Source organism: Lemur catta, chromosome 6, assembly GCF_020740605.2.
Source record: "Lemur catta isolate mLemCat1 chromosome 6, mLemCat1.pri, whole genome shotgun sequence".
NCBI classification, from domain to species: Eukaryota; Metazoa; Chordata; class Mammalia; order Primates; family Lemuridae; genus Lemur; species Lemur catta.
This window is the reverse complement of record NC_059133.1, coordinates 25453532-25481427: the sequence shown is the minus strand read 5'-3', so window position 1 is coordinate 25481427 and position 27896 is coordinate 25453532. Positions and strand designations below refer to the sequence as shown.

Below are 27896 nucleotides of genomic sequence, written 5' to 3'. Positions count from 1 at the left end.
AGTAGCAAGTGTACCAATTCTTATTTTAAAATTTGTAATTAAAGAAAAATAATTAAGCATTTATCCTGCCTTCCCAGTATGTACCAAAATTCAGGGTAACTAAATAGCCCTGGTTTATGTTGAAAAGTTCTTTACAAAAAAAAAGGAAAAGTTCTTTACAGTAAAATTTCAGTTAATACATGTAAAAGGAATGAAAGATTTAGAAAGTCATCATTTTGCAAATATCGATGAAGTCAGTCTAACTCAAAAGACATCATAAAATCTTCTCTCAACCTTCCCTCTCAAATAAGAAATCTTTCTATCCTTGAAACTCTACTATGTCCCTTATTTATACTTCTCTTGTAGTACTTACTTATAACACAAGAAAGAACAAAGCGGTGTCAGCAGTAGTTTGTTATGGTAATTTCCATCGATGAATCAGGACTATGTGTCAATGCCTTTGTAATATTCTTATATAATCTTTTCTCACATCAGCTCTGGGCTGGCCATGAGAATTGCCTTGGCTGATGGTAGAGTAGCAAATGAGATACAAGCAGAGACTTGAAAGGTGCTTGCACAGTGGGATGTGTTCTCTTGCTGGAAACTCCTCTGCCACCACATAAACCCAAGCTAGCCTTGGACACCTATGGCCCAATGCATATAACCAGCAATATGAGTAAAGCGACCTGAAACCATGCATCTCAGCCAAGCAACAGATGACTACAGCTATCTGAGTAACTCCAGGAGAGACCAATAGAAGAACCGCTTAGCTAAGCCCATCCCAAACTGTTGATCCATGGAATCAAGAGCAAACAAAAGGGTGGTTGTTGTAAGCCAAAGTACAGAGAAAGTTTATCATACAGCAATAGCTACAATTAGATACAATAGATACAATGTCATATCTTCTCCACAAAAGAAGGAAGAAGCCTTTTTTAAGAATGGGAGCCCTATATAGAGGGAGTTATTCACTACAAAAAATGTAGTAACACAATAAACATAATTTGCCTGAATCCACTAACACATAATACTGTTCATACATTAAAAAAAATTAATGAAGCTAGTTCAGGATTTACATCATTCTGTTTTCCATCTTTTTTTTTTATCTTTTCAAATTAAACAAGAAACTGGAAGGCTAAAATGACAACTGCCAATCTGGTTTTCACAGTATTAAAGTAAAATGATGTTTTTATTCTTAGATAATATTCATTGATGGAAAGAATGTTGGAAAACCAGCACTTTCAAACACTGTTAGAGAGACTGTAACTAAGTACAAAAAAATTTACATACTTTCTGAGCCACTGCTAGCAAATTACCCAATGACAAATTCATAAAAGTGCTACTTAAATATATGTATAAGCATGTTATTTGCAGCATTGTTTATAACAGCAAAACTGGATATAAATGAAATATCCTTCAATAGAGAACTAGTTAAATAAATTTTGATAATCCATATAATAGAATATGGATCATGTCTGTAATCCTAACACTTTGGAGGGTCAAGGTGGGAGGATCACTTGAGCCCAAGAGCTTGAGACCAGCCTGGGGTGACACAGCAAGACCTTGTCCCTACAAAAAATTTAAAAATTAGCCGAGCATTGTCGCATGTGCCTGTAGTCCCAGCTACTCAGGAGGCTGAGGTGGGAGGATTGCTTGAGCCCAGGGGTTTGAGGCTGCAGTTAGCTATGATCACACCACTGTATTCCAGCCCAGGCAACAGAGGGAGACCTCGTCTCAAAGAAAAAATAAATAAAATAAACAAACAATAAAAGTAGTTCTGAAAGTGCTGATATTGAAAGATCTGAACATTATATTAAGTGGGAAGAAATGCAAACTCATATGGGAGTAAGATCATGTTTGTATAATGTTAATGGACATTAACAATCAAAAAATTATAGAAGAATACAGAAGAAAATATTAGCAATGATTATTGGAAGGGGCCTTATACTTTTCATTTTATACTTCCTATATTCTAAATCCTAACTCCTAGCTCTTAGCCTCAAATGTCATACAAAATTTGTCTAAGTCCTTTTCTTCTTGCTCTAACTTCAACCCTGAAAACCAATCTTCTTCATTCTAATCACCATTATAACCCTAACATCTTTAAACTTGTCTCATAATTCATCTTTGCTAATTACATTTTTTGTCCTCAATTACACTTTTTTGTCCTCAGAGTTTCTTCTCATTTCTCCATCTTCTTAAAACTGAATATGTCCTGATCAATATCAAATTCTGAAGCAGAAGGCTTACTCAGGTTTTTGCAGCAATGACCTAGAAAACTTAAGGTACCATAGAACTCTCCATGTAACTCCACAGATGCTTTTCTACCCATCATAAAACCATATATGTCATGCAATAGTAAGCTTCTTTACAAATATAACACATTTAACCCTAACCCATTTATATCAGCTTTCAGCTGAATACAATTCCTATTTTCTAAAGCATGAGCAATTCTACCTAACCTAGAGCCATCTACAACTTTAATGAGCAAGAGAATACTGTCCCCTACTGTTAAATTATTAATACTAAATTGAATGTAATCCCTGTTCAATTTGTCTCTCAAAGTGGCCTCTAAAAGTCTATCCCTCTTGTTGCATCTGACTCCACCCCTCTCCAAAATTTCTCAAGCACCAGCGCACAATATGCTTCTGCCTCCTAAGTCTTTCCTGACTAATGACTGGCACACAGTTTACACTATGCCAGCTTTGAGGTCAGAAACACATAACTATCTAAATGCAGTTGTTTCTTATTTTCATCAGAGAGTATCCAGTGCTCCAAAAACAAAAGTCCACCTAAATCTAGGTATAGTGATTCAGAATGTAGAAGTTGGAGTCACACACACCTACCTTCAACTTCCAGTTTAGCCATTTAAAAGCTTTGTAAATTTTCTTAATTTCTCTAAGCCTGAAATTCCCATGCGTAAAATGGAACTAATAATGTCAGCCTCACAGAATTTTTGTCAAGATTAAATAAATAATAAATGTAAAATGTTTAAATCAATGTCTGGCATTGTGGTAGATATATTGTAAATAGTAGACACATAATATTATTAAGTACACCTCACCCAAAAAAAAGACCTAGAATCAAAATTTAAAAGCTACAAGGCACTCAGAAATCATCTGTCCCAACTGCAATCATTTCATAGATGAAGAAACTAATAGCTCTAGAAAGAATAACTGACTTGTCTGACAACATTCTGTTATCTAATAGTAGAGTTGCAATTAAAACTTAGGTTTCTGAGGTCTCAATCCAATATTCTCACTATAATCTCAAAATGTTTCTTGCTCATCTCTCTGACATCAATCAAGACACTTAATTTTTCTCATCTCAATTTCTTCATTGATAAACTACAGGGATAGGAAAAGATCATGGGTCCTTCCAGCTCTAAAATTCTCATTCTGTGATTAATTTGGGCCCTAAATTGGCTAATTTAAAAGTATGTCAAACGTATTTTCAGTCTCTATATATGCTTCTTTCTTATGGTCATTTTCAAAACTCTAAAAGTTACTAGTTACTAATAGTTACATGACAATAATTTACCTCTCACAACCATCCAAGTCAGTAAGACACTGAGACAATTAGAACTAATTATAGATAAGTTACTAGTCACTAAATTGGGCTTATAGACATCATTAAAATTAACCTAATATTAAGTGAGATAATAAAAGTTTTTTAAATACCTAACATATAATTAAAACTGATCTATATATTTTAGGCAAGTTTAGAGTATACATATATTTTTTTCTTTTTTAACCAAACACCAACTCAAATTGGAAAGTTTATAGTGTTTTGATTCATCAAATATGGATAGACAGACACAAAAACATATCAGAATAAGGGTTTGCAGTCGAGTTTTGGCAATGTTACCTTTCATTTTTAAAAAGTCTTATAATCACTGCAGGAAACAGAGAAAGGTGCTGACAATAAAATTTCCTGAACACAGCATCTGTGGACCATGATCAAAATCATGGACTGTCAAATGGACTTAAAAACCTACTAAGTAACACTTTATAATCTAACAAAAATTGTAATCTACTGGCAACAGATTCCTGTTATAAAAGATATGTAGAATATCAGTTTCAAAGAAATAGAACACAAAATTCATAAAATTAAAACCCATCCTTAATATAATCATTTTCTATGATGCAAAAATCCCTGAGAAAGACTAGCCAAATGGTAGATGACTGCCATAATTCGGGTTCCCAAGGTAACAGAGTCTGAGGCTGAAAACTGCATGCAGGAGGCTTATTGGGAAATGATCTCAAGAACAACACCTGTATGGGCATAGAGAAAACATGACTGGGCAGAGGGAGAAGCTGAACAGTGTTGAACAGTAACACAATTATTAATACAAAAGCAGCCTCAGCTAATCCTACAAAGAGTTCCGAAACTGGGATGGTCCTTCATTTAAGTCCCTAATCAAGGAAAAGCAATAATTCTTGTATCCCCCACATTAATCAGTAATTAAATACAAGCTGCTTCCAGGAAGGAAACATAATCTTGGGTGAAAAAGCTTCCTTCTGCAAGGACAATTCCCAGAAAAAGATGTAGCTATGAGCCATTAGCAGCCATGACTCCAGGCAGCTAAAGGAATATGCTCCATCTTGAATGGAGATATAGCTGTAGGACTATAATAATGTATCTCACTTGCATTTAAGATATCATCAAGGGCAATAAAATGGAGGGAAAAAGATCTCAGCAAAGAAGGAGTCCTTAGTATGGAATTGAACAGACAAAAAAAAAAAAAAGAAGAAGAAGAAGAAGAAGAAGAAGGAAACCTGGCCCCACACCATGATTCACATCTGTAATCCTAGCAGTTTGGGAGGCCAAGGCAGGAAGATTGCTTGAGGCCAGGAGTCTGAGACCAGCCTGAGCAACCATAGCGAGATGCCCCATTTCTACAAAAAATTTAAGAATTAGCCAGGCATGGTAACATGTGCTTGCTACTCAGGAGGCTGAGGCAGGAAGACCACTTGAGCCCAGGAGTTTGCAGTTGCAGTGTGCTATGATGATGTTACTGTACTCTAGCCAAGGCAACAGAGTAAGATACTGTCTGAAACAAACAAACAAACAAACAAAAAAATAGGAGACCTAATATCTTCTGGAGGCTACTATGTGGCATGTGCACTTTATGTGAGTTAACAAATTTTATCACTGAATCCTTGATTCCTGAAAACACTTGTTTTTTCTTAGAAAAGACACTGGAGAATAGAGTAAAAAATAGGTTATATAACACACCTAAAATGCTACTTTGGGGTTGCAAATGATGTGCATACTCAAAATCCTGGTTCTTCTTTGGTTTTCAACTAAAACTTTTATCCTGAAAAGCACTTTAGAGATCACATAGGTGTCACCCTTATTGGACAGATAAGGAAAATAAAGCCCAGTAAAGCTCAATGATTTGCCTAAGATCACACTAGTAGCAGAGGCAGAACCTGAACTCAGGTCCTTTGATTCCAAATTCAGTGATTTCTCTACTTGCTCTGATGCCTTTAAACTCAAAAGCTTTATAAAACCAAAATAACCCTGAGGCATGAATCTTATTATAAAGGTCAGAATATAAACTTCCTCTAGATTGTGTGCATTTTCAAAATGATGTACATAAGAAACTTGAGCCTTATACTAGCTGAAGAAATATCAGTTGGTGGTATGCTTGATGAAATATTTTATCTTTTTATTATAAATAATAATAGTATATAAATTCTATGACAGGCACAATGCTAAGCACTTTAATTGATTTATATAATATCATTTAATCCTTACAACAATCCTTTGAGTAAAGGCAAAGGATTGCTCCCATTTAGCTAAGGGGGGGAAATAAGGTTAAAAAAGCTAACTTAGTTGTTAGCTAAGACCAAAAATATGTAATAATAATGGGCAGAGCTGGGATCCACGTGACTTCAAAGCTTATGATTTTCATGTTAAACTATCCACTATGCTACAGCCCTATGCTACTTCTCAATTTTCCTTTTCTGAACTTTTCAAATTTCCATGGTATACATGATTTTTTATTTATATAATCAGAAATACATTCTCTTAATATTGTTAATATTTTTATTTTTAAAGCTAAACCATTGCTTAAAATATGTAAGCAATTGCAAAGATACAATAAGTTTTTACCAAAGAAAAGTACAAGTATTACAGAACAAAATAAATTCACACTTACTTCTCAGAGACCTAACTCAATATGATCTAACAACCACTTAATTCATCCACAAAGCAATGTATCTTGGCATAGCACAGCATAAAGGTGGGAATTCTTAAAACATTTTCCAAGCATTATTTAGTTAATAAAGTCCAAATAAAATACCACTGACACTCTGGAAAGACGTTTATATTAGCATACTATGTAAAACTTAACCATAGTCTGATATTAAAAAACTGAGATGAGGGAAAGAATGTGATCTTTATTAAATTGCACCTACTGCAATGACCCATGCAACATTTAAACACATGTCTATGCAACTATTATTCACCTTATTGTATTAAATATGTCAATCAATTAGACAGCATACAATGGCCATGATCCATCCTAAGGTAAGCTGCCCCACCATAGTCCATCCATGTTGAGAAGATAGCCCAAGACAGGTGGGCTGTATAAGCCCATGGCTATTGCCAATTGACCAGATGTGATCACCTGGACTCAAAAGCAGCTATTCACAAGTCTAGCTAGCAGCCAATAAAATGGCCCAGAGGCAAAATAAATAAATAAATAAATAATCTCTCCCAATGCAGGAACATCTATATCTGAGTCCCATGTTTAGGCCTTTGAATTGCAAACTATGAAAAGAAATGACCAATTAGCTGCATAAACTGGCACTAAAGCTATATATACTGTAGTCATGAGATAAAGTAAGAGTACATGAGGCATTTAAGCAAAACAAAATTACAATCCACCCAAAGTTTCAAAGAGTGTACAGAAGATACATAGTTAAGAAAAAAACTAGAGGGTAAGAAAATTACTTGACAGCAGAAACAAAAGTACATAGATACAAAGGACACAAACAGTTTGTGAAAGGTCACAGAGTCCTTTAACAGCTGAACCCTACAGTAGAAAATCTACAAAGCCCTGTCACGTAAGTCCCAAATAGCACTGCCTTAGATCCTGCAAAGCCTTCCAGGAAAAAAATGACTCAGAGGGCTCAGCCCTATATTATATATTTGGTTTTGGATTTCTAGGAAATTCCATCTTTTTTATTGCAGAGTATATCCTTATAATCATAACTATTCTATTATTAATATTTGAGCTAACCTGATGGATCCTTACTCCTAGAACCAAATGAACCTAATCAGAATGATTATCACTGTTTCAGAGCCATGGTAAAGCTTATTTATAGAAGATGACCTGAAAAAGATATATTTCACAGTGCCACAACTCTTAGAAGGGAAAATCTTAAGTATCCTAAGACCCCACCCCACTCCCAGTCACAGTTGACTAGACCAGCAATGGACACCTGACCCAGAGGAAGCAACTCTATTAGCCAACCAGAGACCCATGCATGACTTGACAAGAAAAGATGAGAAGGACATTTTAGATTCTTCTCTCAGGGTTTGGGAAATGAGACACTGGGCCAGTTGGCTATGAAAAGCTAACGTGAAAGGTGTGTAGAATTGCATGCCAGATGGCCATCCGAAGTCCTGAACACACTGAGTAAGGAGCAGCAAGAAGGACAGGCAGAGAGAAGCAAAGGCAAGAAGCCAGGGGTCCATGAGAGAGTGTGAGACTGAGAAAAGACCTATCTCTGTCCCTGACACCATTGTAGGTTCTACTCTCCAGACACCCAACCAACTATACAGCAATTCCTGTTCTTAGATCACTTTGAAACTTTACAATAAATCTCGCTTTCAACTTAAACTGATTTGAGGAGGTCTGTAATCCTTGAAAATAAAAAGTTATTAGAACATGATCCAAAGTTGACAGATTACATTAGTGCATTTAATATTTCAGTGCTTTCCATTTCCTCACCTCCATAGTTCTTGGAGGAGTAGTCTGTGCTCCCTGTTTCTACTTCCTTACTTCCCAATCATTCATTTCTCCCTATGACTCTCTTGAAACTGAAATAGGGATGACCTAGTTATCACATTCAGTGGCCACTTCTCAGTCCTTATGTAACGTAACTTCTCACACATATCTAACACTTGCCTCTACTTGTCTCCTGAGTGCTGGATTGAAATTTCCACTTGCCTATTGAGCTTCTCCACTGGGAAGTCCAGACCTGTAGTTTATATTCACCTTCTTCCCCAAACCTGTTCCTCCTCTTCCTCTATCCTTACTTTGGTCCATTCCACCATCGTCTCAGCGACCCAAACTACTTGTAAGTCAATAAGTCCTATCAATTCTATCTCTTAACTTCCTTAAAAATCAACCTATGCTCTATCCCCAAAGCCACTGCCTGAATTGAAGCTGTCATCATCCCCTAGACCTACAGCCAGAGGTCTAGAAATTGATTCAATAGGGAAACTAAAAAAATTTTTAAGGTTTCCAAAGGATTCTAACATGTAACAATTTTAAGAACTACAATAACTTTCTAGCTGTTCTCTCCCTTAATGAAGTCATCCTCTCTACACAGCCACCAAGTAGTCAACATGTATTATTGAAAAACCACCAGGCATCAAGCATTGTGTTAGACCCTAGACATACAAAGAAAGAAAACAAAACCTTCACCCTAGGGGAGTCTAGTAGGGGAGCAGTCAATAAACAAATTACAAAAACAATGTAATAAATTTTCTAGAAACATGTAGTATAATAGCTATTATATAGTAAGTATTTATTAAATGCTGGATATTGTGGTGCCTCATGAACACTATTTCATTTAATCCTTCATTAGCACTATGAAGTAGATATTATCTTCAATTTACAGATTAAACAATTAGATCTCAGAGAGATTGGAATTTTGCACAGGACTTCACCCTCATGAGCGGAGAAGGCCAGGACTTAAATGATGATCTGATTCCAAAAACCCAATCCCTTAATTAGTATAGGGTGGCTTGGGAGGAAGAAAAAAAGCAAGCAAATAACTCCTAGTGTCACCTGAACTGGGTAATGTGGACAACTGAGAGAACAGATGAATTGTGAGCAACACAATTACTGAGGAATGGCAAGGTCAGTACATGGACAGAGGTACGGGGAGATGCGCCTGAAACTTAGTTGTAGCCCTAGTTCTTTTACATCTTAATATCGTCTTTATTCTTAGTTCTATCCTTGATTCTTTTATATCTTTACCTCTTCTTATTCTTTCTTTTTTTTTTTTTTTGAGACGGAGTCTCACTCTGTCATCTGGGCTAGGGTGCCCTGGCATCAGCCTAGCTCATAGCAACCTCAAAGTCCTGGGCTCAAGGGATTCTCCAGCCTCAGCCTCCCAAGTAACCGGGATTACAGGCACAAGCCACCACGCCCAGCTAATTTTTCTATATTTAGTAGAGACGGGGTCTCGCTCTTGCTCAGGCTACTCTCGAACTCCTGATCTCAAGCGATCCTCCCACCTCGGCTTCCCATAGTGCTAGGATTAAAGGTGTGAGCCAGCACTCCTGGCCTTTATTCTTAACACACTAAAAAAACTACACAAAAAGAAAATTCCATTAGCTATCACTTTTTAAAATTTACTTTACTAAATTAGTAAAAATTTCATCAAACTTAAATGTGCAACTAATCCGGGAAGCCTTTCCTGACACCTTAGTTTAGGTCAAGGCCCTCTTGTTGTGTGTTCTGGGGGCTCCCTATGCTTTCCTTTCTTGTGCTCATCCAAGTGTGTAATGATACAGTTACATGATTCTTTGAACAATTCCACTCCTCTCCACTGAACACTAAGCTCCACAAAAATTCATGTCTGCTCTACTCAACATTGTCTCCACAGGACATAGTAGGCTCACAAAAGGTCTTCCCTATTCATCACCTCTTTTCTTTTTCTCTAGAAACAGGATCTCACTGTTGCCCAGGCTGGAGTACAGTGGTATGATCATAGCTCACTGTAGCCTCAAACTCCTGGGCTTAAGTGGTGATCCTCCTGCCTCAACCTCCCAAGTAGCTGGGACTTCAGGCACACCATCAAGCCTGGCTAATCTTTTAAAATTTTTTGTAGAGACAGGGTCTCACTATGTTGCCCAGGCTTGTCTCGAACTCCTGGGCTCAAGTGATCCTCGCACCTTGGCCCCCCAAACTGTTGGGATTACAGGTGTGAGCCATCACACCCTCATCACCTCTTTTCTGTTCACAATATCGTCATCCTAATGCAAATCATGATTACTTGATTATGTCTGAAATATTAAAAATCACTGCCATCTGGTTTCTGCTTATACTCTCCTATAATTTTAATACATCATCTATAATATTAGCAAATTAATCTTTCTAAAACATTCCTTTCAACAATCATTCAATAAATATTATTAAACTCCTACTATGTGACAAGTATGTATATTTCACTGTTTAATAAAATCTTATTGATTTCCTACTGCTTATAGAAGAAAGTTCAAAATTTCAGTTAGATTTGTCTGCTGAAAGAAACAAGAAACAAAGCCACCCCAGATCTTGGTCTACAATACCATTCCTCACTAAAAGGAATCAAGGCTCCTCACTGAAATGGTTAATTTCGGGGTTGGGAAGGGGTAGGTATAGGATAAGCTTGGAGTATCTTCATATGCCAGAAAGTAAGAATGTGCTCAGCAAAATGATGGGGGCATGTCAAAGGACACAGGAACCACCTGAAAGAGTTCCCACTGTTCAAACCTGGGACAATTTGAGCACCAAAATAATGGATAGTGACAAATTATAAATCATTAAAAAATGGAAATTAATGAGTGCATACCAATAAGAAAGAAAGAAAGGGAAGGAGGGACAGAACCGAAGACCAATTGGTAAATGTGGAGAAAGTGCTAGAGTAGAAATATCAGCATTTTGTAGCCATGGTGGTGAAGACTAGCTCAGGTAAGAATCAATAGTGGATGCTAAATCTAGGAGAAAATTTTTGATAAGGAGCAGGATATTTGCAGGGTCTTAAATTATTTCCCCACAAACTACTCCATTAGTTTCAAAGGAAGAAAAAAAACACAATAATTACACAGTGGCAAGACTGGGCAACACCTTGATCCTTAACAGGGCAATCAAAATTAACATTATCTCGGAAGAACAGAAAGACATCATGGACCCCAGATGTGATAACCTGAGAAAGACACAGTATCTCCTAGCAGTATTCTGGCCAAGAATGCATAATCTCAATGTAATTACAAGCAAACTTCAGGCAAACCTCATTTACTAGAATGAGGAACACTCTAGTTTAAAAAAAAAAAAAAGTCAGGAGGGAAAATGTATTCTTCAAAAACATCATAAAATACAAATAAATGCTGCAGAAATGTTCTAGATTAAAAGAGGCTAAAACAACTAATAACTAAATATATCTACTAAATATCAACTAAATATAACATCTAAGCCTAACTGGTCTTTGCACTGGAGGGAGGAAAATGCTACAAAGGACATCATCAGATCAACTGTGAAATAGGAATTATAGAATGTGAACCAATATAAATTTATAAAGTTGACAACTACACTGTACTTATGTAAGAGAATATTCCTATTCTTCATTTAAGTATTCAGAGGTGAAGGGCCGTAACTGACCCTCAAATAGTCCACAAAAAAAAAAATTACACACATTCAGAGAGAGAAAGGAGAGGAGAGAAGTGTGCATATGATAAAGTAAATAGGGTAACATGTTAATAATAGGTGAATCTGAATAAAGAATATATAGGTGTTTCATATATTATTTTATTCTTGCAACTTTTTTAAGTTTGAAATGAGTTCCAAATGAGAAGTTAAAGATTATACCTCTCCAACTAGACTAATACAGTAATGTTAGTATCGTCCAATACAGTAGCCCCCAGCTACACAAGGCTACTGAACTGTTGATACGTGTGATTAGTCCAAATTGAGATGTGCCATTAATGTAAAATACACACTACATTTCAAAGTCTTAGTACAAAAAAAAGAATGTAAAATATCTCATTAATATTTATATTGATTGCATGTTGAAATATTATATATTAGGTTATAGGAAATATATTTTTAAAAGTAATTTCACCTTTTACTTTTTAAAAATATGACTACTAGAAATTTTAAATTACATATGTGACTCACATTGGCACTGGACAGTGCTGAGCTCAACAACCAAGTATCTCCACAATGAGGTTTCCCACTACCTTTGCAAATTTCTCAATTTCTTTCTGTTCTAAATAGACCTCTATCTCTAAAGTCACTTGGTTTTAAGCTACTGAAGGGCAGAGATTGTGTCCATTCACTGTTATATCCCCAGTATCCAGCACATAACAAATGTTATAAATATTTATTTGTTGAAAGGCAATTTGCTCAGGAAGGAGGGAGGGCAGGAGAAATGAACTCACTCCCCTCTTTGTGTCTTTGCTTACACTCTAACTCCTTCCTGCAATGAAACTTTTCCTCTCAGTCACTCATATTCTTCAAAACCCCATCTCAGTCCCACTCACACAGGCTCATTCTGACCTTTCCTCTTCTGTACTGTTACAGCCTTCATTGTCTGTATCATTTACTTTGGCACTTAATTATGTAAGTTCCTCGAGGCAGAAGCTGGGTCTCATATTTTTCCTATATCTTCCACAGTGACTAGCATAGTGCTAAGCATATTAATAGTTGAGTAATGAAAGAAAAGGGCAGCAGCTTGATTGACAACCTTTGGCTACCAAAAGAAAAGGGCAGCAAAGTGCCAGGAAAAGGGAAATGGATTGGGAGTTAGGAAAATTTGGCTCTAGTCTCTAGAAGTCTTTGACATCTATTAACTGTGTTGCCTCATATACCAACTAATTTCCCTCAGTTTTTACTTCCTCATTTTAAAAATCAGACAGACCTGATGACCATAAAAGCAGCCCTTCTATTTCTACAATTATCGAATAATTAAATCCATTTTTAGAAATATTGATATTTTCTAGCAAAAGGAAATATATTACTATTAAATCACAATAAGCTCCTTAAGAAAGAAATGGCAACAAAATTTACAAACTGCCTAACTTTAAATGTCAATCATCTTTCTGGCCATCAAGCACTTTAAATTCATGTTTTTCTTCAAAGGACCATTAAGCAAAATATTCAATACATACATACTGGAGCCACCTCATTGTGTTGGTTTTATGGGGGGGTTTCCAGGCCCTTTCAACCCTCAGAGAAACACCATCTATTAAGCTAATGAAACAGAAGAAGGAGCAGCAGAAGGAGAACCAGAAACCAAATTTCTATGAAGTACCCTGGGACTGTATTGGTGATGTTCAAAGACCATGAGTTATCATTGATCATAATCACATTGTCTGTCTCTCCTTTCAAAAATGCTATTTAGAGGACATTATTCAGGAGAAAATTACAATTGTTAAAATCAAAAGGTCATCTAAAACAGAATGTTAAAGGAATACAATATAAATTAAAAGCATGGAGACCATTTCAAACAAATCTCTAAATCAGCAACTATATTAATAGTAAAATAAAATGGTTTCCATGTTATATGAAGATTCAAGTTATGCTTGTTAGTAAATACCACCTGTACAGTTAATAAAATACATATTCTAGGTTCTAAAGTAGTAATACAAATCACCAGATTTCTTTAAGACTTTTATCAAAGTATCCCTATTAAATGCTGAGCATTAACACGGACCCACCTACAATATAAAAGCTGAACTCCCTCAAAGGGACTCCAGGTCTTCTCATAATTTGGTCTCTAGCTATGCTCAGTAGCTTCATCTCCCACCAATCCCTGCATATCATCTCACTTCCTAAACTTGACTGCTCACACTCCCCCTAGTATTACTTGCTCCACTTATGACTCCATGTCTTTGTATTTACTGTTCCCTCTGCCTGACATGCCTTTCCCTCTTTTGAGTTGTATACATCCTCTCCTCCCTGAAGCTCTCCCTGATTGCCCTATCATCATCCCACACAGCGGCTCCCAGAGTACTCTTCATTATTCTATTACATAGCACTATAATTACTTTTTAAATGTCCACCTCCCCAACCAGGCTATGAGTTCTAAACGGAGGACCCGTATCTTACTAAACTGTTTCCCAGCTCCTAGCATAAATGCCTGGAATTTACTGAAACTCAATATAAGTACACTAAATAAAAGAAAGTTAAGTAGTTAATCATGAGAAACACTTCAAACTTTCCTATTAAAGAGTGAATACAGGGCCCGGCGCAGTGGCTCACGCCTGTAATCCTAGCACTCTGGGAGGCTGAGGCAGGGTGATCGTTGGAGGTCAGGAGTTTGAGACCAGCCTGAGAAAGAGTGAGACCCCATCTCTACTAAAAATAGAAAAAAAGTAGCCGGACAACTAAAAACATATAGAAAAAATTAGCTGGGCATGGTGGCACATGCCTGTACTCCCAGCTACTTGGGAGGCTGAGGCAGAAGGAATGTTGAGCCCAGGAGTTTGAGGTTGCTATGAGCTAGGCTGATGCCATGACATTCTAGCCTGGGCAACAGAATGAGACTCTGTCTCAAAAAAAAAAGAGTGAATATATTTAACACAATGGCTCTCAACCAGAGGTAATTTTGCCCCTAGGGGACATTTGGTAAAATCTGGAGATATTTTTGGCTGTCACAATGAGGGGATTTGGGGTAGGTGCTAAGGATGCTGCTAAGCTTCCCATAATGCACAGGGTAGCCCCCTACAACAAAGAATTATCCAGTCACAAATGTCAATAGTGCCACAGTTGAGAAAGTCAGTTGTCAACTGACTTATTCATATGTGACGATTCAGTATTACATCTCAGCAAAAAACAAAATAAATCTCAATTCTGTAGTTTCAACTGAAGCTTCTGTAACAGTTGATATGTATGAACCAACACTAAAAATGATCTTTATATAATCTCAATGCTTAACAACATTAAACCAAGAGTATGGGAAAGCATCTTATATTTCTAAAAACTAATCTGTAACTAACAGAAGCTACTCTTAAATCAGTCAACACTTTTTTTTTTAATAAACTTTAAAGCAAACCACAGGCAAATTAATTTTCACTTGTGGAGCTATGACAGAAACACAATCTGAGACAGGAAGTAATCAGTTCCTCCAGGTCTAATAAAAGAAAAATCTCTTAAGTACTGCAAGTAAATCACACACAGATATCTTTACTGTTGAACAAACTAAGTGATAGGGAGAGTAAAGGGCATACCCTTGCTACTGCCAAAATCATCGCTTATCAAGATTTCAAAACCCTGACAAAAATCACTGCAAAATATAATCAAATGTCAATACAGGGTGTCAGATAAAGAAGTTAACCAATAGATGATCAAGTTTCACATGACTTCAACATTTCACCAGAAAGCTATGCAGAAGCAAGAACACTCCCTTTCTATATACTGGATGACTCAACTCTCTTTGACACATTCTTTGGCTGAATACTACAAATTCACTAATTTCTTTTGTCCTTTGATCTAGTTATCCTCCCTCGGTAAAGAACTAATTGGTTTGGCACCCACTTTTCAATCATCTACATTTTTGTGTACTCTATCAGCCTCAAAAAGAGAAGACAGAAAAAAGCTAAGCTATTCAAAACAAAAACTTGAGTACAGTAACTCTTATAGGAAAAGAGATTTTAATGTTATTCTAGGAACTGATTCCTAAACGATATACACCTACAGTTTTCCAATACTCTCTAATCCTTTTATCTTTCAAGGTTTTCCAGATTTCAAGTAGAGATAACACTGGAAGAAACCAAGTGTATACCATTTCATAAAGCTTACTGCGGATTTATTCTTGGAGAGCTAAAATAAGGTACTGGGCCTTGCAGGGGAAACTCATTTTTAATTAAAAGAAAGTTTCCAACAGTGAGTAATATCTTCCTTCTCAGCTGACTTTGCCAGTAAGTGTCAGTCCCACGAGTGGGCCCACGCTAGGCCGGGTCTCACCACACTACCTCCAATGTGGTCCAGATGAGACAGGGAAGCCGTGTGTGGCAGGTGCCATGTCGTGTCAAGTTGGGGGACACGGTGGGCGCGGAGGGTGTGGAAGAGCGAAGCAGGCTGCCCGCAATTTCCCCCGGGGCGTTCTCCAGCCCGGCAGGCGGCCGGCCGGCCAGTCCCACAGACCCCAACTCTCCATTTTCGTTCCCACTCTGGGATCCCGGGAGGAACGCGCCTGCACCACACCCACGGCTCGCCCTGACAGCCCCGCGCCGCAGCGGAGCCGGGCCTGGGCGCTCAGGGCCCCCGGAGCTCCGGCCCGTCGCCCCGCCCGCCCCGCCCGCCCCAGGGCCGGACGACCGCGGCCTAAGCGCCCGCCGGGCTGCGGGGCCTAGAGAAGGCAGGAGCCCGCGCTGACGAGGGGGTGCCCGCGCTGCCACCTCGGCCGCTCTGCGCGGCGGCGGCGCCCGCGGCCCCGGGCTTGGGCTCCCCCGCTCACGTGCTGCCGGAAAGACGGTTTCACTCTCTTACCCTCTGCAAAATCCTCCTTAACATGGTCTAAACACCACCCGGCGCCGCCGCGGTGACTCTCCGGACCCTACGCGGGGCCACTCACTACTCGGGGGTGCGCGGGCGGGAGGGGCGGGCCGGGAGGGGACGGGGTAGGAGGTCGGGGCGAGGCGGTGGCGGCGGCCGCTCGGGCGGCCCCGACTTCCCCACGGGCGGCGAGAGGGAGCGCGCTCGAGCGAGCGAGCGACAAGGTAGCCGGCGAGCGCCAAGGTAGCCTGCGAGCGCCCGCCGGGCCGCCCCCGTAACTGACAGCTGGGCGGGCCCGCCCGCGGCCGCCGAGGGGCGGTGCCGCCGCCGCCCCGCCCCCGGCCCGTCCATCTGCGGGAGGCGGGCCTGGGAGAGGGCCGGCCCGGGCCTGTGACCAATCGGAAGCGGCGGCAGCGCGGGCGTCTGCGTGACGGACAGGCGGCAGGACGTTGGCGCCACCGCTCCTTCCGGCTGGCCGGGGGACGCCGCGGCCGCCGAGCACACGCCCGGGCCCCGTCAGAGTGCCGCGCCCGCGCTTCGACCGCGTGCCCGCCAGGGGAGGGCGGCCCAGGACCCCTGAGGCCCGGCCTGGGGGTGTCCCTGCTTGTGTCGGCGCCTCAGGCTGTTTTGTAGTATTTGCCAGTGTGACCCTTCCCGAGACTGCTTCTGGCTCTGGGCACAGTGTCGAGCCTGGGCTGGATCCTCATTTCTGCTGGAAACGCTGACGCGAGGGCTTAGCCCTGGGCCGAGCGGGCTGGAGAATGGCAAGCGGGCTCAACCGGTCTGTTGGGCTTCCCTCCCCTTTTCCAACCCTGGGCGACTTCCCTGCTCCCTTCCTGCTTCTGATTTCAGCCAAAGAGAAAGTAAAGAATCAGAAAAAAAGGATAGGAAGAAGCTGGAATTTAAGTTGGCAAGAGAAGTTTGAGGTTGTCCTTTTTGGATCATAACGATATTTAACGGGCTGATGTTAACATGTTGCACTTTCTAAAGCCCATGCATGGCCTATTCTCATAAGGAATTTTAAATCCTATTCTGATAATAGATATATGAAGTAAATTGTCATTAATGCCTCTGTTTTAGAGATTAAGAAAAAATGAGGTCACAGATAAACATTGTGCGAAAACAAGACGTGGACTTGGAACTGACTTCTGGGCACGATGTCGTTATTTAACTCAAAAATCACATCTCCTGCAGCCGACCATTCTGCCAGTATTCAGAAGCCAAGAGGCTCAATTTTCACACTGGGAGGAAAAGAGAAACCTTTAATATTGCTTATATAGGGAAGGAACAGGAATAATGGAACTAACCATGCTGGGAGAGGGGGAAAAAAACACAAGTAATGAATGGAGTCTATGAAGCAATGAATGAAATGCTTATTGGAAAGTACTTCTAGATCTTTAGAAAAGATGTAGCAAATTAGGTATTATTTACAAATGAGTTAATGGATTTTAAAGTGTTTTGTAAATATAACGCATTATATAATGTAATATGATATTTCTGTCCCAGACATTTTTTTTACTATGTGTTGTTTGTGTGTGTCTCTATGGTCCAGCAGAACAGTCATGCCTACAACTAATACATTTTTAATCGCTATTGATAATGCACTTACAAAGCACACACTCCTCCATCTTTCTAGACATGAGGTGACTTGTTTTCTCTTTTTGTTTTTCAGAAATTAGTCTAAAACTGGTTATTAGCGTTAACATGCCAAGGCCTTCCTTACTGGAATTCTCCTGTAGAATCTTTCGACTAATAGGCTTTCATCTACTGCTTAGGCACAAGGGTTATTAAAAAAATCTGTGTATTTCCCTGCAGTTTATGATAACTCCAGCACAGGAATAATATAGTATAGAACTTGGTTACTCAAAAAGAAAATAAGCAGTGGGTGAGACATAATCGTGTAAGAATACCTTCACTAATAGCAGCTTCCCATATACAACAATTCTGCTTGCCCCATCTGACCTCTAATTTCCTATCCATTCAGCTCTGGTACATCAATATTCCTACACCATCAGTTTTTTGACCCTGCCCCCCAGCAAGACCTCCAATCCACTGGCCCCTCTTACTTTCTTACTGTCGGCCATTTCCCTAGCCTACTTGTTTTCGTCAAAACCCAGCCTAAAGCCCATGGTCCAACTTTGTAGTACCCCTTTTGCAAATATGCTTAACTTCTTTACCTCTCTCTTCCTTCATTGTTTTCATCTAGCAGAGCCCAAACCCTGGTTAAACCCAACTGTCCATCTACTCCATGCTGCATAGGAACAGCTGAATACCGCTAGAGATACATAGATATAACTGGGGTCATTGGGATCATTTAACAATAACAGCCATAGATCTCAGATAGGCCTCTGCAATGACCAGCAACATTGCCGTTTCACTTCCCTCCTGTCTTTCTGTAGGTCTCCAGGATGGCTTATACATCTACAGTTGCTGTACCGTCTTACCATACATTTTCTTCTCAATCCATTCCAATCAACCCTCTGTCCCACATACCCTGATGAGGCTACTTTCGTTAAAATCACTAATAACCTGCATATTGCCCTATCCAGTGACAACTTTATTGTTTTGACTTTGACTTTCTCCTACATTCAAAACAGTTGACCACTCTCTCTTTGAGTCACTTTATTCTCTTGACTTCCTTGATGCTGTACTTTCTGATTTTTCTTTTCAATGATCATTCCTTCTCAGACTTGTTTGATGTCTTCTCTGCTGCATATCTTGATGTTGGAATGCCCGCTACTTTGTTCTAGGGCCCTTGCTTTTCTCTATCACGCACAGCCTAGAAGTGATCTTAACGGACCTCCTGGCTTTAAATTACATCTATTTGACCATGACACCAGAATCTACATCTCTAACCCTGTCCTCTCCTCAGATTTTTACATAACTATGTACTTCATATTTCTTCTTGGATGTCTAAGGAGCATCTAAACATAACATAGCCAAAACAAAAGTATTTCATTTTTATCTTCAAAACTTCTTTGCCAGTATTCCTATTTCAGTATGTACCACTACCAGCTACTTAGTTCGTTCAAACCAAAAATTTTGGAGTTTCTCTTTATTTTACCACTTTTCCTCCCACCAGCCAATGCATCAAGAAATCCTGACACAATCTACTTCCAAAATATATCCCAAATTTGCCACTTCTCTTCATTATTACCCTAGTCACTAGCACCTTCACCTCCTGTCCCGACTGCTATAATAGTCTCCTGATTGGTCTCCCTGCATTTGCTACACAGCAGCTAGGAACAACTTGTAAAAATACAAATTAAATAGTGTCACTCTCTTTGATTGTAGCTTCCCGTCACAATCCCAGTGAAATCCAAACACTTTATCTTGGCTTACACGCCCTGCTGATCCGGCCTTGCCTGCTTCTCTGCCTCCCACTGACGACCTCCTCTCCTTGGCTCATTATGCCCCAGCCACCTGGGACTTTTATTCTTCAATTGTACAAAACCTATTCATGCCTTTACACCAACCAGTTCCTATGTAGCAAATGCTTTCCTCTGAGATATTATGGCTAATTTTGCGGCATTCAGATTGTTCTTTTAAAGTGACCTCCTCAGAGAGATCTTCAAGGACCACCTCATCTAAAGTGGTCACTATCACATCACCCATTCTCATTCCCTGCATGGCAAAGAAACTGCCATTTCTGACCATTCTGATTTGTCTGTGTGTCTCCCCAACAGGAATGTCCATTCCCTGAGCACAAGGATCTTGTCTCCCCTTCAGTGTTGTATCCCCCAAAATTAAAACAGTGCTTAACTCATGGCAAGCACTTAATAAATACTTGTTGAATGAATTAAGGAAAGATGGAAGGAATGAAAGGTATAATTACTCCTGTAATAGTTGTCTTCTAAGGTTCTCTAAGCTAACAGCTTCCTATTTGTGAAGATATGATCAGAATCCAACAATCTTGAAAGCAATCCAACAATCTTTGATCGTACCTGATAATCTTTTTTCTTTTGACATAATATGTATGTATTTTTCTTGGCTCTTCAAAAATTCCCAATATTTATGGGTCACAACTTATTTCCTGCCCTCTATAAATCAGAATAACGTTAAACTATTTTCCTTCTTGTCAATTTCATGTGTGACAACCAAATAATTCATTTGCAGCTAGAAGAAAGTCCATGAAAAATAACAAGAAGATAAGCAAAGTGTAGATAATGGCTCAGTATAAGTAAGGCCAAAACAATTTATAGATGGAAAGCAGTACACACAGGACCACTAATCAGTTATTTGGCATCAAGTAGCTTTTATTTTTTTTAACTTCACTGAATTGTTCACTCTCGACAAATTATATTAGCATCATTGAATTAACTAATTGAAGCCTAGTATCAATCTATGCTGCTTTAAGGTCTTGAGGGCAGAATGGGGAGAGAGGCAGGGGTGAGGACTTCAGAGGAGTGGGGAGATACATGAACTCTCTATTAGTCCCTACTGGTTTTCTCCAGGCTTTAGCTGACTTGAGCAACCTGAAGAAGAAGTACCAGGTCTCCACTGAATTTTTTGGAGGCAGGGTTAGGGAAAATACCAAATAATAGTTACATTTTAAGATCTATTAAAAATAATGCTCTTAATATATGTAATAGGCCATGGCCACGTCTACTGCATTTGAACCTCAAGGGGGCAGAGCACAAAATAGTATAGAGACAGCACAACAAAAACTCCCATGTATGAAAGCAGGGTTGGACTCTTCAGTGCCAAAGTGGCTCCTCCAATCATGGGCCGAAAGTTGATGGTTGGAATTTTTTGACATGGTAGATTTCTCATTCCACATGGGTTTTCTAAGACCACACATTTTGAGAACTAGAAAAGCAATGGTGAACTATGACAACACACTTGATCTTGTGAATGTTCTTTGCATTAGCTATTTGCCAATTTGGTAGTAAACCAAAGTGATATTGATCTTAAATCAAATCCACGTCCTCATTCTTGTCAATCTTCTAACCAAGACCAGCCTGTGGACCCTCAAGCTGAATACCCAGTCAAATGTAATATAGCCTCTGAAATACTACGAAGATGGTGTAGGTAAATTCTAGAAATGGAGCTAATATCTGAATCTGGGTTCTCACATGCTCCTGAAATGCATTTGTGTGGTCAGGTGAAGTTATTAATATTTAACGAGTGTTGTATAGAAATACCATCCCAGCATTGATCAGGGCTTGCATTTCCTTGGGTTTGATCAGTCCAGTGTTTTTCAAAGTATGTTTCTCTGATCCCTGGGGTCCTCAGAGGCCACCTCAGTGGATGGGAAAAAGCAAGCAATCAAGGCCCTACATCATTCACCCTCACATCAGCTGGAGTGGCTCCACTTCTGTCTGTTTTACATAACGGGGTTCTGAGTAAGATTTGTTCCAAAACAGAAGAGAAGTATCAGTCAGGGGTCCAGCAGGAAAAAGGGTATTTGAAGATATCTTAAAGGAGGGGACTTTTAAAATAGGTCTGGCCAGGAATTAAGAAAACCAGTAAGAGATGGTAAAGCATGCATAGGTTAGCAAAAGCATGAGTTACCATATATCTACCTGGACTAACGCCTGAAGGGGCAAGAAGAGGGAGCAGTTACCAGAATTCAAAGAGTGCTGTAAGAGAGGACTGCAGGTCAGGAGCTGTGAACTTCAGCAGAGGAGCATTTAAAAATTACTTAGAAGTGGAAGGAAGGGTACCACAAGAATATATACCTTGGCCTCACTCCTACCTACCTTCTAGATTTTCTGCCAACCCAATGAAAAGCCTGAGGGTAAGGGAGCCTGTGGATGGAGCCAGTGCATCATGTTCAGCATCCAGAGAAAGAACAGTTAAGACCTTGTGTTAAATAGGAGTTAAGCTATCCTTCCTCTAGAGAATTACTGGGAAAAGTAAGATTCTCTGTGGTCTTATATACTAGATCTAAGCTATTAAGAGCAAAGGGCCTGGCCCAGTGCTAGACTCTTCACATGTGGTGTGTACAACTCTGTTATTAATAAATATCATAGATGAGTTAAGTGAGGATCAGAGAAGTTTGAAACTTATCCATGCCCAAAAAGCTGCAATTCTTTCTATATACCACATTAAAAGGAAAAATAAAAATAATGCTTAAAAAAATAAGGGCCAACATTTTAAAACTTCGATTAGAAAGTTCTGGAGATGGATGGTAGTGATGGTTGCACAATACTGTGAATGCACTTAATGCCGTTGATGAGTACACTTAAAAATAATTGAAATAGTAAATTTTATATCATGTATATATTGCCACAAAAAAAACAAATGGAGGCAGAGGGTGTTGGTACAGTGGAGGAAGTGGAGGATGTGACAATGGAAACAGGAGTTTGGAATGATGCAAGGAAGCGGTAGGGAGCCCAGTCATGCAGGCTTCTTCCAGGAGCTAGAAAAGGCAAAAATCCAGATTCTCCACTTGAGTTTCCAGAAGGAACCAGCCCTGCAGACACCTTGATTTAAGCCCAGTGAAACTGATTAAAGCCTTCTGGTCTACAGAACTGAAAGGTAATAAATATGTTGTTAAACATTTTTTTTTTCAAGTTAGTGATAATATCTATTAGATTTGGAGCTTACCAGTTGTGACACAGTGTATAGCTATGATCTATAAATGAGGAAAGAAAAAAAAAAAAGGAAGGAAGAGAAATTTAAGATTGGTGGTTAATAGAAAACTAACTGGGTAAACCCTCCATAACACATAGCCTCTTTTTTCTCAGACCATGGTGATTTTAAAACATATCAGCAAATTCTTTGCCTCTCCTCCCACCAAAAGGTAGAATCTAATTTTCCTTCCCTTGAAGGTGGGCTGTACTTAGTGACTCATTTGGAATGAGCAGCATGTGGTGGAAGTGACACTCCCTTGACTTCTGAGGCTTGCATGAAGCTGCTTAAGAAAAACAAATGGAATATTTTGTTATGTGATTGTTAACTCAATCTGCCTTCCAAGAAATTGTCTTGCTTGATAAATAGCATGCAATAAATAAACTTAATCAGGTTTTTTTAATGTCTCTTCAGCATTCCATTTTTTTAAAGAATGTCTTAATCAGTTCTTTATTATGAACATAAAGAAAAAGATGCACAAATTTTAAAAATACAGTCATCCTTTGTTATCCATGGGGGATTGGTTCCAGGACCCCCATACCAAAATCCATACATGCTCAAGTCCCTTATATAAAATGGTGTAATATTTGCACATAACCTACACACATCCTCCTGCGTACTTTAAATTATCTTTAGAGTACTTAGAATACCTAATACAAGGTAAATGCTATGTAAATAGTTGTTATGCTGTATTTTTAAAATTTGTGGTTTTTTTAAATGTTGTATTTGTTTTTTAGAATATTTTCAATCCATGGGTAGTTGAATCTGAGGATGAAGAATCCATTGATACAGAGAAATGACTGTATATTTATTTCTTCTGCCTTCCTAATTATTAAAAAAATAAATATTATTATTCCTCCCAAACATCCACATATCTCAGTCCAGTTTGCTCTCAACATATAAAATAGCAGTCCCCAATGTCAAATCCTTGGCAGCAGCTTCTAACCATGATATGAGCCTATAATTTCTCCAGCTGTAGTCAACCAGGGACAGCAACAGGAAGATTAGCTGGCATAAGCTCAGCAAGGATATTTAATAAAGTGGGAAAGTAGTTTAATAAAGTGGGAAATAAAACACATACTGCTCCTTTCATGGAGCTTCCAGTCATGTACTAGAATGACTCAGCTTTGAACAGATCTTGCCAGAATGCACACAGAAGAGTGACAGATATTATTATTTGTTGATTTTAATAATTTTGGTTAAGCAAAGTGAACTCCACCCAGGCTTACAGCTATGGAACCATTGTCATCCACCGCCGTGCATTCTCAATGGGTTATCAGCCACTCTGGGGTTGCTATTATACCATTATTTATTTGCTGGTGATCCCCAAATCTCCAGTCCAGATCTCTTTTGAATATGAAACCCAAAGGTTCAACAGCCTATTGAACAAATCCATTTAGATATCTCAAAGAATCCTCAAGCTCAATCCAAAATGTCAATGCTAAACTGAACTCTCATCATCTCCTTCTGCTTACCCTGTGAGCTCCTGGGCCCAAGCTAGAAATCTGGACATCACCCTTGCTGGTTCCCTTTTTATTTCTGCCCACATCCAATTAATGAGCCCATCCTGCAAATTCTACCTACCTCTCTTCACCACATTTTCCAAGCTCCTTCATTTTAACCTGGGTTGTGAACTCATCTCTCTGGGGCCTGGCATCCCTCCAATTCATTCTCCACACCACAGCCAGAATGACAATCTTTCTAAGGTGCAAATCTGGCCGTTGCTACTTTCCTGCTTAATATTCTTCACTGGTTCCTTGTCATTTTGAGGACAAACACTCAAACTCATTGCAGCTTTCAAGGTCTTCATGTGCTATTGCCTCAACTACCCCTCCACCCTCATCTCTTGACATTATTTTCTTTCCACTGTACACCTCAGGCATGCAGTTTTCTGGGCCCACCACAATCTGTCCCTTACTTCTGAACCATTACATATGTTATTCTATATATCTGGAATGTTCCCTACACTCATCCTCCCTTTACCTAGTTCCTATTCATCCGTAAGTTCACCCTGCCCCACCCAAAATAAACTACATTGCTTATGTGCTCCTGTATTTTGCACTCAGCCTTATTAAAGGGGAGAAGGAACCTAGGGTTACAGACTCAAAAGACTCCAGACCACATGACAAGCTTGTCCCTAAGACAATCTTTCAACTACCTTCTCTTGTTCTGAATACATACCCACAACAAGTTTTCAATTATAATTGGCTTCCCATGTAGTTTTGTCTGTAAAGATTAAATGTGCCAGTCCTGTTGATGCAGCACAATTCACATAAAAATTTTATTGCCCATTGTAAATTAATAAAATGGCATTTCAGTCTGTGTAAGCTTGGATAACATGAGTCTGCCAAGAGAAGAATTTACTTTCAATGTGCTGACAAAAATCAAGTTTTAAACCTGCAAAGCAAAGATTCAGAGCCTGTCTAACAATGAATTTACCAATGTAAATTAGCTTCCAGAGGTCTCTTGACAGCTAGCCAGCTGGCCTCCCTACGTGACATAATTAGAATGATGAGCTCTATAGAATTTAGACCTATAAGACTTCTATCTCCCCTTATAATTTGATGGAAATTCAGTGGTGGAAGATCCTAGAGACCATCTAATTTAAACAATGCATTGCTTAAGCCCATGGATTACTTAGAATAGTCTGAAATTTTAAGGCAACATAGTAAGGGCTCAAATAAATGGTCCTTTGTGACATACTAGTCTGAAAATGTATTGTCACCTAGAGCATAGGGATAATAGCATGAGTGAGGACTAGAGAAAACAAAGTACTTTGGTTAATATAAATATTATTAATAGTTAAATTATTTTATAAAAAATATTCTGGTGAAAGAGGTATACACATTCTATCTATATCTCTTTGTACTAAGAAAAGTGTTTTCTTTGTTAAGGGAGAAAAACCTACTTGATAACTATTGAATTTTTATTTATTCATTTATTTATTTGGCTTGTTTGTTTCTGTTATTTGGAGAATTATTAGCTACTAAAGTTTGGGATAAGTAGAAATCCTCTGCAGAAATGTTTGCTGCATCTTTTCTTTGTATTTTAACTTGCTTACTCAAGCAACAATTCACTTAGGAAATTTATTTTTTTCATGCAAAAGAAGTGCCATTTGTTGAAACCGGGGTTTGACTGGACAACAAAATTTACCTGTGGTTGTCAAAAGTTCTGTAATTCAAAAAATAAAGATATAAATGAAGGACTATCTGGGTGGACAAGAATTAATCTATTTTAATTCAAAAGAAGCCTTGATAAGAACTTTTCAAGATTGAGAAACATTATTCTACTGATTATTGCAAACATTGTATATGGTTTTTTTAAATAATTGACACAATGATAGGAAGCTGCAATGGTTATTTACTTGCTCTGTGTTACTTAATATATTGTAACTTTTCCTTGCAAAGATAACATAACTAAACAGAAAGTTTGTAGCTAACATTGAGCACTTATTAGCACTGTTCTGACCTTCTTACTTATATTATTTTATTTATTCCTCAGTACTAAAGTTTAGAGAAATTAAATAACTTGCCCAAACCAAGAAGTAATTGATCAAAGATTTGAAACCAGGCAGCCTGACTTGAGAACCCCTACTGTCAATGATTTCAAATACTTAAATACCTACTGTACTGGTTACACCAGTAAAGAGGCAATATTATTCTAGGAGTTTAAATGTTTTGTTTACTTATCTATCCACATATTTTAGAAAATGTCCTCATAAGCTCTCGTCACATATAACTGCTTGGTCTTCATAATTTTCATTTCTAATGCCTAATAGTCCATCAGTATTAGAATGTAAAAAAATCAATCCAGAGGATTTTTTTAAATCTCTATTGTTTTATTTTTTAATACATAAATATCTTTTAGGGGCCAGGCATGCTGGCTCATGCCTGTAATCCTAGCACTTTGGGAGACTGAGGCAGGAGGATCATTTGAGGCCAGGAGTTCAAGACTGCCTGGACAACATAGTCAAACCCTGTCTCTACAAAAAACTGAAAAATTAGCCAGTCATCATGGTGGCATGTGCCTGTAGTCCTAGCTACTCAGGAGGCCGAGGCAGGAAGATTGCTTGAGCCCAGGAATTTGAAGTTCCAGTGAGCTATGATGATGACCCTGCACTTCAGCTTGGGCAGTAGAGTGAGACCCTATCTCCAAAAAAAAAAAAAATGCGCACGCGCACACACACACACACACACACACACACACACACACACACACATATTAATTTTTATTAGTTTGCTCATTAAAGATATATAACAAATCAGAAACACATAAACTGAATTCTGTAGTCCAATGTATAATTTTTAAAAAGCTAAAAATCATGGCTTTCATAGTACAATATATAAAGAGTCCACAAGGTCATGGATGAGAGAGCCAGCAGGAAGAGAAAGCCAGTTCAAAGACGCATAGGACAGACAGATGTATTTGTAGTCACTGAAAGAAAAATGTTGAATATGATTACTAAATTACATAAAAGCTGGTTAATGCCCCATAGGGTAATAATACTCTTGGGTTGTAATCTCTTTTACCAGACTCAAATCATCTGCATCTCTATGGGACAAAGGTTATTATACTTATATTACATAATGATTGTTTGCATCCCTATCTGGTTTTCTACAATTTACCTTCTACTCTTAGAATCATCTTTACCAATTATTACTGTATCATATTACATATTTTACATATTTACCTTGTTTATTGTCTGCCCCTTTCTTTAGAATATAAGGGCAAGCTGGATGCGATGGCACACGCCTGTAGTCCCAACTACTTGGGAGCTGAAGCAAGAGGATCACTTGAGCCCAGGAGTTTGAGGCTGCAGTGAGCTATGATTGTGCAACTGCACTCCAGCCTGGATGACAAAGTGAGAACTCATCTCTAAAAAGAATTTTAAAAGGCAGGA

General features: G+C 38.8%; 1 protein-coding gene across 3 annotated transcripts in view; it reads right to left on the bottom strand.

The window, feature by feature from the left end:
* Positions 1-16628, bottom strand: part of EEA1 (early endosome antigen 1) — a 102767-nt gene extending 86139 nt beyond the window's left edge. For 2 of the 3 annotated variants that reach the window (XM_045553250.1, XM_045553252.1), the window contains exon 1: positions 16415-16615. In XM_045553250.1, coding sequence (XP_045409206.1) covers positions 16415-16438 — 24 coding nt within the window. In that variant the 5' untranslated portion in view covers positions 16439-16615. Of the gene's footprint in view, positions 1-16414 lie in introns of all 3 variants that reach the window. The other variant, XM_045553253.1, reaches the window with a different exon arrangement.
* Between the last annotated feature and the right edge of the window lie 11268 nt (positions 16629-27896).